The sequence below is a fragment of the Struthio camelus genome, chromosome 2, assembly GCF_040807025.1.
Source record: "Struthio camelus isolate bStrCam1 chromosome 2, bStrCam1.hap1, whole genome shotgun sequence".
NCBI lineage: Eukaryota > Metazoa > Chordata > Aves > Struthioniformes > Struthionidae > Struthio > Struthio camelus.
In genome coordinates, this window is record NC_090943.1 from 129,181,433 (window position 1) to 129,195,659 (window position 14,227).

The following is a 14,227-nucleotide window of genomic DNA, read 5'->3' on the forward strand; positions in this document are numbered from 1 at the left end:
TCCATGATTAGAACAGACATCATCAGAGAAGGCATATTTTTATATTCCATATGAAATTTAGATTAAATTTCTCTCTTATATGCTGAATACAGAGCATAGGTGGATTATGAAATTTCAAATAATGAATTCTTTCTCACATAGAACCTATTTACTGCAAAATCCTAACCTTTTACATAATAGGTTTACTAGGTTTACTATGACAACTTCAGTTAATAAAGGATGCTGCTTTAATAAAGAACATAAGGAATCTTGTTTTAGACTGCGCACCTAGCATGAGGTGCTTTCTACACATAAAATGTTTAATTTTAGACAAAATTAAGGCTCAAAATCCCCCCAATCACACATTTGGTCTTTAGCAAAAAATAAAATAACACAAATATCAATTATATCCCAAATCACACTTGCCAGAAGCACAAATATACATAATCTACTCATAAGCAGAGTTGCAGTCACAGAAGCATGTGACTTCACCAAAAGAATAGCATAAAAATTATACTGCACTTAAAATACAGATCTACCACTATTATTTGGTGGTCACAGTTTCCAAAGAGTAGAATCTAATCTTTATGCCTGAATTTCAGTGGACAAATAGAAAAATATTTGGCAGCCATGCAATATTATATAAAGTATATCTCCTAAGAATGCCAGTTTTTAAGATGCAAAATGGGCTACTGGTATCATCCACATGGTGAACAGGTTTCTTCCTCTTACAAAATATCATGACACTGTGATATAACTATCAGCAGTAAAGAAGCCAACAGATTAGAAGTAAACTAAAAATAAATGAAATCTCATCCAAGCTAGGATTTTTGCTCCACTGGTCAGGCTGGTTATGATGCCATATAGAGGCGTGTGCATGTGTGTGTCTGTAAACCCTTGCTATATTTTTTTCATGTAAAGGTAAATGTCACACATGTTTAAGTATTTAATTTACACGTTAGCTGCCTTGAGAACAATTTTTTTCCCCCTGAAGAGAAACGTTAGTAGATAAACCCCAGAAAAATATCAGGAGTATGCATTTACAAATTCAGGCCTAACAAGCATCTATTTCTGTTTTGACTATTTTAATAAAAATAAATAAAACAGTTAGATTATTATTCTCATCAAAATTTAAGCACATTGAAGGAGTGCCTTTCTGTTAAAAGTATCTGCAGTGTGGGCTGTTCAGACCCTAGGAATACTTAAACTCAGTTCTCTTATTGAAGACTTTGTTAACACAAACAAATCTTAAAACCAGCTAAACAATGCATAGAAATATCCATGTTATATCCATCATCAAAGAGCAAAAATCTTCAGTTCTTGCTTCTCTGGTAGTATTTGCATTTTTTTCCCCTTCATTAGCATTTAAAAACACCCACAGTTATACTCATTTCCAGTACGACAATTATTTCACCAACAGATTTATTAAAAAGCAAAAGCATGGCTTTTTACACAAAGTTATCAACTATCAAAGGAGTAAGAAGCACAAACACAAGTTCACTGGTAGCCTCCAACAGCTATTTTGATCTGCTCTAGGATGGCATAAACCAGACTGCATGCCAATACACACGACTGTTAACATAAGGTATTTTAACAGTATTTATCATCTTCACATTAACTAACTACTTTTAAAAAAAAAGAAAAGAAAAGAAACAAGACACTAATTTTCATAGGGAGAAAAAAACAAATTCACAATTAAGACAGAGTTAGAAATACAGATAGAGGGCCTCATCCAACTGGTCACTAACATTATTACCAGATAAAAATCAAAGTACATCAGAAGGAGCTACAAGGTCTGTGAAGTAATGTGCAGAACTGCACTCCCTACAGATCTGGGATGCTGGGACAGCTGCTTTCTGGAGATGCACTGGTTGTTGCACAGATGGTGTGATCAGGAGAGTTCTGGTTTCAATCACAGAGTCATGTTGCAGGAAATAGAAATGGCAGAGCAGAGCACTGCCTCTCTAATGAAGAAATTCTTCTTACCAAAACTTCTGAGAAGATCTGTAATCACTGGTTGCAAAATGGCTGCCTAATGAGGACAGTTTTCAAGCTGGAATCAATGGGTGGCCTAGAACACAGCAAAAGGCTTAGATCTTGAGGAAGATCTAAGGAGATCTCAGCAGAGACAGTCAGAAGAATGAGAAGATGGTGAGCAGCAAGTCAGGCTGCTAAATATTTATTTATGCATCAGGGTGCTAAAGTAATAACTATGAAAATTGTTTAACTCATTAACCAATTTACACCAAAGTTATCAGAGGAATTAAGATCTTAAAAATGCTACACTCCTACAATTTTTACCAAAACACACATCCAGGATGAAGAAAGAGATGTTTTGCATGTAATTGAGAAAATATGAAACAATCCTACCTCTTATCTGACATGACACCATCTCAGAGAGCAATATGAACCCTCCAAACAGCAGGAAAAGCTTTAGTCAGACCTCAGATCTCCCCAGGCCACTGGAAAATCTTTAGGACACACTGCAGGACTTAAGAGCTTTGGGTGCTGCTGCTAATTGCTCAAAGCATAGAATATGTTGAAAATGGTGGACTTCAACAACCAAGGGAGGATGGATGCTACAGCAAGATTACAATGCAATGTTCTGGGGGCAGCTTTGTTATCCAGCAGAAAAGTGACTATATCCAATTTAAGGATAGCCTTTCCTTTTGAGCAACAAGGAAAAACTGAGGGAGAACAGAAGACTATAGAGCAACTTGAGTGGCAGATCATAGAAAAATATCATTTGTAATTCCTAGGAAAGAGAGAATAGAATTGAAAACAGAAGAGGTGAACTGTAAAGCTGCCAGCTTTCCTGGACTTTTTCAATTGCATTAGTGCAACTGCTTGTATAGCTGCTCTGTGAGCAGTATAAAAATAAGATTCAGCTTTAAGAACAAAAAAAAAAATCTTTTTGCTGGATTATTTTTAAACTGGATTTGTTCCCTGATCCAAATCACAGCTCATTGAAGAAACAGTTGCGCTGGCAGCACAGAGGGCTGGGGGGCATGAGAATATCTCAAGCCAGTGTCAGCCAAGACTGTCTCGTGAAAACTACAAACTTAGATGTGCTCTCCGCTAGACTTTATTTTATACTAAACTCCAGAAAGTGATCTGTGTTCTCAAAGAAATAATGTAAAGGGCATAAACACAAACTAGCTCAATGTGCATGAAAAATAAGGCGTGTAACGTGAGACAAACTTGACTAAAGCAAGAGCTCTTCAATGATCCTGAAACACTAGAAGGAAATATATGCAAGTAGAAAGTAGGTCAAATTGCTAAAGGAAGAATATTAGAGAACAGTGCAAGTACGTAGGGACAAAGTCAGAAAGGCCAAAGCGCAGAATGAAACATGGCTAGTAGGGGTCAGAAAAGAAAACAAGTCTAGTAGTAGCAGGGGAGGGTCAAGGAAAAAGTTGTTCCACTACTCCATGGGGAGGGAAAGCTATCCATGTGATACTGAAATAAACCAAAACGTTAAATTTTTGTTTCAGCCTTCACTGAAAAGTTTAACTGTGATTACACATCTGGCACAATTACCAGGAACTGTGCACATGGAAAAGAGATGTCACGTATTTTGACTTCAGTAAAGCTTTTGACATTAGTTAAATGTGATGTAGGTACAACTACGGTGAGAGGGTATAAAGTATTTACAGATACTAAGTAGTACTTATCATTTATTCACTCCCACACCTGAAGAATGTATCAAATGTTAAATCTGTGCTGAATCCTTTAACATTCAATACTTTCATTAACAACTTGGATCTTGGAAAAAAAAGTTCACTACCTGTATAAAATAGGGAGGAGCTGCAATACAGGATTACAATTAAAAATGGACTCGACAACCTGGAGGAGTAATCTTAAAAAAAAAAAAAAAAAACAAATTTTCCTCAAATCAAGCATTATAAACCAAATATATTTGGAGTTAAATGAAAAAAAAGCATGGACTAAGTTATAGCGAGGCACTCTTATTTTTGTCCTGCAGACATACACAGATTTTAAAAATCTTAAATCTTAAAACAAGGACGAGAAATAATATTTCACGTTTTCTCATAATTTCATAAATAATCATAATCAAAATACTACTGCATATCATAATTATAAGACAAGTTAGTATCTTCATACATTTTAAAAAATCATTGCAATACAACTTATTTGCATGGAGAGTTCTGTCACTATTAAAATTACTTCAAAAACTATGATCAACCTAGATGCATTTCTTTAAAACCTCATCTTCATTTAAAATCTAATTCACTTAGAATACTGAAGAAAACAGAAGTCTGGGTACAGAACATGTTCATCTTTTTTTAAAGCTAGAAAAGAATTGGTGTTTTTCTTTTTATAAGCTTTATCAGCACTTTTACTAAGCAAATAATAACTTTGTATTCACTGAGTAAGCATAGTATGTTTGGAATTAAATATGCTATCTTTCTGGCTAGATCCCAGTTTCAAGTGCAAGGTGGAACTCACATTTGCCTATGCAGCTAGGAACACTAGTTTCGTAACACCGTGTTTCTCAAAATAACAGCAGGAATTTCTTCACTTTTGCAAAAAATCCTGTAGAGCTACAGTATTCATAGAAAGTTCTTTGAATTGACAGTTCAGTAAGAAAAAGTGAAATGTTCCTGTCTATAAGTAAGACAACATAATTTGTATAAAAATACAGCCAGAACTACATTTATAAATTTGTAAATTTAGATTTCAGACATAAAAGTTGGCATAAATGTTGTTGCTGTTCATATGGAACCAAGAAGGAATAATTTCCTACTTGCCTTCGAAAGTTCTACGTTGTGGCTTTGGTACTACCTTTACTTCTCTAGTCCTGCCTCCCACACAACAATCCTGTCCGTGAACTCCACCAGTACGTGTGTAGCTCACGCAGCTCATCAGTTAAGCATCCTGCCTCCGTTCTGCAGGGCACTTAAGAACCTTCTTCATAGCTTTGCTTTAGTTGAGCGCAGATATCTTGCAGATGTTTAATTTAAAGCTCATGTGTAGCCCCACTGAAGTAAATGGGATTACTTAAGTACTTAAAGTAATTCCCTGCCGAATCAGGCTTTTAAGGGTAAGAATAAATGTGCTTAATTTTTATTCATGCATCAGATGTCTATCAGACTATTAGTTTAAACTCAGCAGCTTTGTATCCAGTTAATCTTAAATCACTGGAGTTTAGTATCGTTACCTGCTGCATCTACCCTCCCCGCATCAAGGACCTCTAATAAATGTAACCCTGTAGCCCAGTTTTTGCACACAGACAGCATGTATGTCATCAGACCCAGTGCTGTGAAGACTTACACAGCAACAAAACTACACAAAGCAAACTTTCTCTATTTGATCAATATAAGACAAAAACAGCTCTTCATTGTAAAAGATAGATAAACTGTATCTGGACTTTGTATTTTCTAAATGTTACATACATCGAAGTTCTCAGAAAAGAACTCTTGTAAGGTAGATTAAAAAAAATGGTAGAATCAATTATATTTATTTTGGACACAAAAGGTAAACACATTTGTCTACCTATAACTGCTTGCCACCTGCATGCTATGGAGTTTTAGAATTATTTGGCAACTTGATACTGGGAGGAAGTGTTCAAGGAAACAAAACGGGCAGATCTAAGGTACTTAACGTACACACACTCCATATTGCATACTCTCATTACCTACGCACTGGTGAGAGCAAACACAAAATAGCATGAATGCAATTTGAGGCTCATCAGTGCAAAATCTGTCATCAAAAAAATCTACAATCTCATCAGCAATGAGACACTCAAGACTTCTTACCTCATCGAGACCTGGCTGAGCGACGCTGTAAGTTCCGTGTGAACCACCTTTATCCTCAAATTTATCCAAATTTATCTCCTATGGAAAAACTAATATGAGAAGGCTGGCAGTAATGAATTCACCTTGTCATCAAGCATCAAATCGAAGACAACTTCATTTAAATACACCTGGAAATATAAACCACATGCAAAATTACCATACATTTTAGGCTCACTTGCAGGTCAACAAGATGACACCCACTGGCACCTTTGTGATAACAGAAGGATAAATACAATTCCTTCTTAGAATGTTGATAGGTCACCTCTGGCCGACCCCATCTTGTTGATTACAGCTCGATCTGATATTAAACCTATATAATCTAAATTAAGGAAGTAAAGCAAAGGACTAAGAAACCCCGGACAGATCTCCATTTCATTAATGCAATGATCCAATATCTTTTAGTGCACAGATTAAAAAAAAAAAATCCCATTCAAAAATACAACTCCAATTCAACCATGACCACTAGTGAACTTCATTCATAAATCCAAAATCTGCTTATAGATTCATACACAGAATTACAAACAGGAGACCCCAATTATTACTTTAATAGCATACCAATATCGGCTACGGGCATGCTGACTACAGGTAGTCCCCCACTCCCATCTAAACCATTTCAGCTTTCTGACTTTCCGTGCTGAAACACAACAGGGCTTTCTCTTGTGTCAGAGGTGAGAAAACAGAAGAGACTGATACAGACAGATTGAAAATTATAATAAACTCCTCAAATCAGATACACCTTGACCACCATTGTTTCCAACCTTGCTCCTGACTAGACAAATGCAGGATATGTAGGGCATAAAATCTGATGAGCTCAAGAAATACTCAGAGGATACTGAATTGCATCTTCAGCAATACCACCTACTGCAACCTTTTCAGATTTGATCTCCAGTCTTCATAACGGCTTTCCACAAAAGCTCACATCAAAGTAAAGGTCTCAGAACTTAGCTTCAGCACACTCTACAGCCTTGTCCAAGAGACACAGTATTCTTTTCATTTTTCATGTTGCAAAATTCCCAAGGCAGCATCAAACGCTTCCCTGTCTTCTCAAGGACAAGGCACGCTTCTTTGATCTTGTCTTTTGCTCTTTGTGGGTATGTGTACAAACATGTGTACACAGTCTTCTATCTGTATATTTTTAAGCAGAAGAAGAAATCCTTAAGTCCCTTACTGAAACAGAAAGAAGACTTCACGGCCCACACTTCTTCCTCTGAGGGGACGAGAAACAATATGGGACATGTGTCAGTCAGTTATAGCACTTAATGCACTACTAGAAGGCGCTGAGACACTTTTATCACTAACTGTATGTAATAAGTATGCTATAAAAACACAGAAGTGTTGTGAAGTACAAAGGTTGTAAACTTATTCAAGTTAAATGGCTATGTTTATAAGCGCAATATTTTCCTTTAATTTATGTTTAAAAATCATCAAAACTGCTTATTTTTAGGCTGAATTTGGCAAAAAATTTCTGAGGCTTGACTGTTTTAACTTCTGATGGTTTGTGTTCAAATCTCTGACTTGTTTCTGTTTGTCTTCACCAGCAGTTGCTATCGACCGCTACTAAATAGCTATTGCTATTTTCCCACTTCTCCAAGTCTTCTGCATCCAGATAGTACCACTCCCCATAATTCATGGGTTTTTTTACACAAAATCTCTGTTGAAGAGAAACATTTGCTTCAGATTTTCTTCCAGTCCTGCTCTATAACTTCAAAAGAACAAAAAGCTGGCTTCAGAAAAGACACCCTGAGATATGACCAAGAGCTTTTGATTCCTTCTCTGCTACATTTTCTCTACTATTTCTGTGCTTCCTTCTTTCTCCTGTCATTTGCCATTATATTTCTATCTGATTACCAAATATCTGGCGAAGGGGCACTTGGCAGTCCTTAAAGCCATTCAGTCATCCAAAGGCCACTGGGCTGAAGGCAGAACGTGCGATGCCTTACCAAGTTCCCAGCAGCGCTGCCCTTGAAAGGCCGCTGATACAACTTCCAGGTCCTTGTGTCCCCTGTTCCTAGACCTTAAGTTTCTGAGCTCCTGCCAGCGCGCCCCGTCGGGAAGGCGGGATCCGTACGCGAGGTGGAGCGGGCACAAAGCGCTGTGAGCTCAAGCGCGCTCTACAGCAACAACTCCGGGATAAAGCGAGTCTCAGGGAAAGCCCCCAACCCACAAACACCCCTTGAAAACCCTCTGCTTCCGTGTGTTTCTTTCCCACGCGCTCGCAGGTGCGCGGAGCCAGCGACCACTCGGCTTCGGGCCAGCAAGGGAAGGCGGCGCCGTCGCGGCCGCGCTCCGGCCACGGCTCTGCCGCCGCGGCCGCGCCGCACGCAGCCTGCCCGGGCACGGCGCCACGGGACAGGCCAGCCCTCGCGTGGGGGAGAGTGGGGCGGGCGGGGGGGGAGCGCCCGCCTGCTCCGCGCCCCGGAGCCGGGGGGGGTGGGAGGGAGGGGAGGGCGCGCACCTGCCCGGCGGCGGCGGCGGCGGGGGGGGGGGGGGAGGGGCGGCGCGGAGCGGGGCGGAGCGGCGCGGGGCGGGCGCGGCTCGCCGCCGCGGGGCTGCGGCTGGGCTGGGCCGGGCCGGGCGGCCGGCGGAGCGCTCGCAGTCGCGGGGGGCGGCGGCGCGGCCGGCCGGGAGGGAGGGAGGGAGGCTAAGCGGGAGGGAGGGAAGGAAGGAGACGGCGGCGGCGCCGCGCTCGCCCCGCTGCCCTGGATGACGGGCGGCCGGTTCGACTTCGACGATGGCGGCACCTACTGCGGCGGCTGGGAGGACGGCAAAGCCCACGGGCACGGCATCTGCACCGGGCCCAAGGGGCAGGGCGAGTACGCCGGCTCCTGGTCCCACGGCTTCGAGGTGGTGGGCGGCTACACCTGGCCCAGCGGCAACACCTACCTGGGCTACTGGGCGCAGGGTAAGCGCCACGGGCTGGGCGTGGAGACCAAGGGCAAGTGGATGTACCGCGGCGAGTGGTCCCACGGCTTCAAGGGGCGCTACGGCGTGCGGCAGAGCCTCAGCACGCCGGCCCGCTACGAGGGCACCTGGAGCAACGGGCTGCAGGACGGCTACGGCGTCGAGACCTACGGCGACGGAGGTGGGTGCCCTGCGGGGGGCGCCCCGGCCGCGGGCGGGCGGCGGAGCCGTTGGGGGCCGGCGAGAGGGCAGCGCGCGGCTGCCGCCTGCTCCCGCCGCGCGCGCTGGCGCGCGCACACACCAAGGCGCGGGCAGCGCCAACGGCCGCCCTCACAGCGGCGCCGGGGGCGAGCGCGTCCACCGCGCCGTGAAGTTTCCTCTCTCGCTCCTCAACCTTCCCCCCCCCCCGCCCCCCCCGCCGTTGGCGGTTACGCGCGCAGCCCGAGGGGGAAACTCGCAGCGAAGCAGCGGTCTCCGCCGTGAGCGGCTCGGCGGGGGCCACAGGTGCCCGGCGGCCGCTGGCTCCGCCCGCCGCGAGGCGCGTGGCGGCGGGTCGGGCGCTAACGGCCGCGGCGGTCGCGGCTCGCCCGGGGCTGCCCTGCGGAGCCATCTGTATTCCCAGGCTTAGCGGTGTCCCTCAGGCAGCTGGGGGAAACGTGCCTCGGTCCCTGAACTGGAGGAATGGATTACGACTGCCCGAAAACGTTTTTCCCCTCTTTCTGTGGTGCGGCAGCTGCTGGGCGATAACGATAGCTGCGTTCAGCAGCACCTATATCGGAGAGGAAACAGGCAAACAAGGTCTCCGCGGAGCTCCCTCTCGCTGCTCTCAAAAATACCGAGGACTTAGCAAGCAAGTCCTTGCTGCTTCTCGGTCAGTTAAGGGCATCTCTATTCATTCGCTAGACTATTAGGCTCATAAACCGGACACTAAAGGTCATAGTGGCCCGCAGTTTGGGTAAAACTGATGAAGCTTAGCCCCGCCTTCATTTAATAGTTCATATTTTATTAAAACATAGTACAACTCAAACATACCATTCTAAGTGCGAGCTGTGTTGTGAAATTAAACAGGCCCGTCTCTATCGCTGCCTTCCCCACACACACGTTCCTGGAGCTGAGCCCTCCGTAAGTATACGGAGGGGTCACACAGTACGCTCCACGAGTGTACTGACTCCTAGCAAAGTCTGCTGTTGTATTTAACTTAATGGGTATGAAGCCAAGGCTTGATAAGGTTTCTTAGGAGCAAAGCTTACTTGAATGGCTAGTTTCGCTTAATCTTACTGTACCTCTGTCATTTCAAGCGCTGCACGAAAGACAAGCCTGGTCCTTTTAAATGTATCTTGTGCTGCAGCAATGTCATGGGCATCCCTGGAAGCACCACCTGCGACTGCAGTGCAGTTACTCTTGAGTTTGATTTGCCCCAGTGAAGGGGGGGGAAACTGATCTCAGTTTTAGGACTAGGGCTTTTTACAGAAATATTGTTCACTTCAGCAACGAGCAAAATGTTCAAGTAACATGCACGGAACAGAATTTATGAAGATCAGTGGTAAAGTGAAAGTTATGTTATCTAAAGGACCAACCCTTTTATGAGACCTTTTAATTGACATTGTTGCTGGTTTCTTTAAGGATTTGGATAAGAGGTTTGTGATCAAGCTTAAAAGATTTCATCAGATAATAGATATTTTTGTATTAAGCAGAAGAGGAGACATTTTCAGTTAGGGTTTTTTGGTTTCTTGTGTGTGTGTTTTTTTTAATACAAAATATAGTGAGTTAGGTAAGAGTCATTTCCTTGGTAAGATGAAATATGCTGTGGATTTTAGAACTTGGACCTTTTTGATCCTCTTGTTTACTCTTCTGTAACAATCTGAAAATTGCTTCCTGGTGTGGAAACTTCTGATGCTCACACTCAGCCTGGATACGTATTTGAGGATTTAAAAAGAAAGCATGAAACATAAATCAGAATTTTTGTTTCACTTTCATTTCACACTAGAGTTTTTTATTTTTAGCTAGTAAATTAGAAGTCAAAAAGCCAAACTTGCTGCAGTTATCCTTTTCTTTCTTTTTAGAAAAGTAAATTGGCATTCCAGTTTTTTTTTTTTTAGACAGTTTCTTGATAACTAAAGTATGTTATACTTTTTCTTTAGGCTTGCTGTGCATATTTTTTTAATCTCCTTATAATAATGATAATTCAGAGGTAAATTCCCTAAATTTTTTAGACTTAAACGTAAGTGGAAATCCGTGGTCCAAAACAGCGTATGAAGCATGCACTTTAAATCCTAAGATTTTTAGTTTCTTTAATCTGTTATCTAAGCCCTGGTCTCTTAGATGTTTCAGTTCATAAGAGCAGAGGATGTGAAGTCCCACTGATTTTAATGTAAGTATTCCTGAATGAAGTTAAGCAATACGTCATAGATGTTTGCAGATGAGAGCTTATGCTTTGACGCTCCGGGAGAAAATGGCACATTTGTACATCCACAAAAATATCTGAAAGGTTTTTACAAGGAAACTAGACATATGTACGTGTCTTTAAAAACATGCCATCAAATATTACGGTAAAGTTCTTCCTTTATTATGAACTGAGAATACTACTGTAAGGAAATAAGTGTTTAGTCTATGCTAATTGCCAATTTCTTTTAAAACTCATTCAAATCTAAGGCTTTATGCAGTTTTTCCTGTTTTACTTTTTTATTTTTTTGCAGTATGTGTTTTAAAATGCATGGGTGCTATTAGGAGATGTAGCTGAGGGAAGGTAGTGGAACACATAGCAAACATTGACAATATTCCTCAGTGTTTCTGCACATAAAACTGTGCACAGCATCCGTAACACAAAGCCTGCTGTGTTTAAATGCTTTAGAATTGCTGCTTAGACAAATCTTTGAGCAAAATATTGTGAACTGTAATTCATGATCCCCCATTCATTGTACATGCTGGTGCTGGGCCCATCAGTTTGCTTCCTGCAGCGATCTGGACTTCTGAACCTCCTTTAAACTCTCTAGATTTTGCTGTACCTGTCTGAGTCCACGAGTCTACCAGAGAAGTTTTTATAGAAGGATCAAGGCCTAATTTCAAACTTCAGTATGTACAGATAAGTTGGTTAGCAGTATATGACCTTGCAAACAATAGCGATAAGAGGAGTTTTGCAGTAAGAGTGTGCGCTGTCCTTCTATAGAGATCAGTGAAGAATGCATCCTAAGAAAAGGTCAGGAGAAGAACGTGTATTCGTTGATTTCTAAGTAGTCGTCTTTGTAGGTATCTGTTTATCTAGCAGTTAAGTCTGAAGAGCGAACAAAAACCTTGATGTAATACCTAATTTGTTAAAGTCCTGGAAGAGTGTATGAGTAAAAGAGAAGAGTAAGTGGAAAAGTTATTGGGGCCTTAGCCTCTCAGCCTTTTCACACAGCCTAATTTCAAATTTTATTCACAAGTAGACAATGACATTTACAGCTGTAAATACACTGTAAATACAACTGAAAGTTTATTTGCTTTGTTTTTAAAGGGGAGAGGGATGGCACAACATAACCCTAAGGAGACAGGCTGTGAAATTATACCTTACAGCAACCTGCCAACAGAAATAAAATAAAAATATACTTTCTAATATTTTTCAAGCCCAAAATATGAACACCCTTTCAGGGAAACCGGTTAAGCACCAGGGAGACGGTCAGTAGAAGTTGTGGCTGAACGTTTCACCATTGTTACAAAGGATACAAGCCTAGCTTTTAAAAAATAAAGCTGATTAATGTTGTTTTATGGCCAAATACAGTTTTCAAATAGCTTGGTAATTACAGTGGTAGTCTTAAATCAACCCTTACTGGAACTGTCAATTAAGATGAAAGGGGAGAACGCATGTTTGTTGCTATTATCATTCGTTACTACATGAGTGATAAGTGATGAATGATATGTAATATATCGCATATGTGTTTGTATATCAGAGAATATTTTCTGTCACATCTTGTATCATATGCTGTAGCATTTCATTATATAACAGTATTATTTTACCTTGTCTCGCTCATTTAAAGTTTTCTAAAACGTCTTCCGTTGAAGGTGATGATACAGCTGTAGTTTGATGCTATAAATCGAATCACTGAGATCTACATTGTATGGCCATTGTAGCTACATTCTGTGAAGTGCCCTCCATGTGCCTTTAAAATATTTTATCTTTAAAATGCAAGTTGAGAAATCAAGGATAATGAGGCAGCTTTTCAGCGCTAGTACTGGAGGTTTTTTCTTTAATGGATTTGTAATTATAAAAAAGACAATTGTCACCTGCAAGACTGCACAAAATTCCAGCTAAACATCTTTGGTACTTTTTAAGTACTATTTTTCAATATGAATCTTCCATTTCCTCATTAACTATTTTCTATTTAAAAGAAACTGGCCTTGATTTTACTACCCCAGTAGGAAGAAAAAATCTGGTAAGTCAATAGCAGCACTTTAGTTGTTCTTATTTTAATGCTGTCATGGACAACAACAGCCACTTCCATTTCTGCCTACAGAATACTGAAAAACAAAAGTCATAACTGGATTAAATATTTTCAAATTTTCTGCATTTACTTATTAAAATAAAGCGTTATCAAGGAGAAAGGCAGCCTATGCTGACCTTTGGTAGTTTTAAGAAATTCTATGCTGAAATATGTTTATTCTGCTTTGTGTCTGACAGTACAATAACAATATGAAGGGTTGTAGTTATGAGTTGCTATTCTAATGTCAGACTGTGGTATAATCAAAGTTAGAATTAGATATATTATTAAAAAAAATTAACTAACTGTTGTAGGTTGTTAAATCATAATACATAGCAGTAAAATATACCTAACCAGATTTTTAGTTCTGGTATATCATTACGATACTAGGGCAATCCCAGATATAGTTAGGGACAAAATGTAGTAATCTATGCTCATGAAATACTAAATTATTCCTAGGAAATGTCTATTTAATAAAGAAAAAATTGCAAGATGGATGTATTTGTATGGTATTTACAGATTATGCCATATCAGTGTTTTGTGCTCATGTTTCTATTTCTTCTTCTCCATATGCTGAGTTTTTTAAAATAATCCTGTTTCTAGATTCGGCACCCTTACAACCAGTGCATCAGCAGGTATCCAGGATACAGAGAATGAGAGAGAAACTAAGAAAGTTGTTTCTTGTTGATGTCAGCAGCCATCTGTTAAAACAGAAACCTTCCGCTTGGTAGAATTTTCTACCAACACAAAACTGTTGTATTATTGAATGTATTTAGTATTATATAATAGAAAAAGCGCACTTGGCGAATTTAACTACCTGCTAACACCCGATCTAACTTAGCAGAAGAGATAATGTAGTAAAACTGTAAGTGATAGATAATTGACATGTACACAACTGAAATGGTATGCTTATACAAAGATGTAATTTCAAAGCAAAATGAAGCTTTGAGCTACATCTAAAACTTGAGGTATTTGACAAATGTGAACATTTTTTTAGTCAGTCACTGTATTTGACATTTGATACATAGTTCTCTGAAGAATAGCTTTTAATATGTAATCCAATTAAAGCAGAAT

At 40.8% G+C, this 14,227-nt stretch overlaps 2 protein-coding genes across 7 annotated transcripts in view; one reads left to right on the plus strand and one right to left on the minus strand.

The window, feature by feature from the left end:
- GDAP1 (ganglioside induced differentiation associated protein 1) overlaps positions 1-8,775 on the minus strand; it is a 30,335-nt gene extending 21,560 nt beyond the window's left edge. For 2 of the 3 annotated variants that reach the window (XM_068932487.1, XM_068932486.1), the window contains exons 1-2: positions 8,682-8,775; positions 5,760-5,926 (exon numbers count right to left, since the gene is read on the minus strand). The gene's annotated coding sequence lies outside the window, so the exon portion shown is untranslated. The remainder of the gene's footprint in view (positions 1-5,759; positions 5,927-8,681) is intronic. The other variant, XM_068932489.1, reaches the window with a different exon arrangement.
- Positions 8,415-14,227, plus strand: part of JPH1 (junctophilin 1) — an 86,025-nt gene continuing 80,212 nt past the window's right edge. For all 4 annotated transcript variants that reach the window (XM_068932482.1, XM_068932481.1, XM_068932483.1 and 1 more), the window contains exon 1: positions 8,415-8,880. In XM_068932482.1, coding sequence (XP_068788583.1) covers positions 8,502-8,880 — 379 coding nt within the window. In that variant the 5' untranslated portion in view covers positions 8,415-8,501. The remainder of the gene's footprint in view (positions 8,881-14,227) is intronic.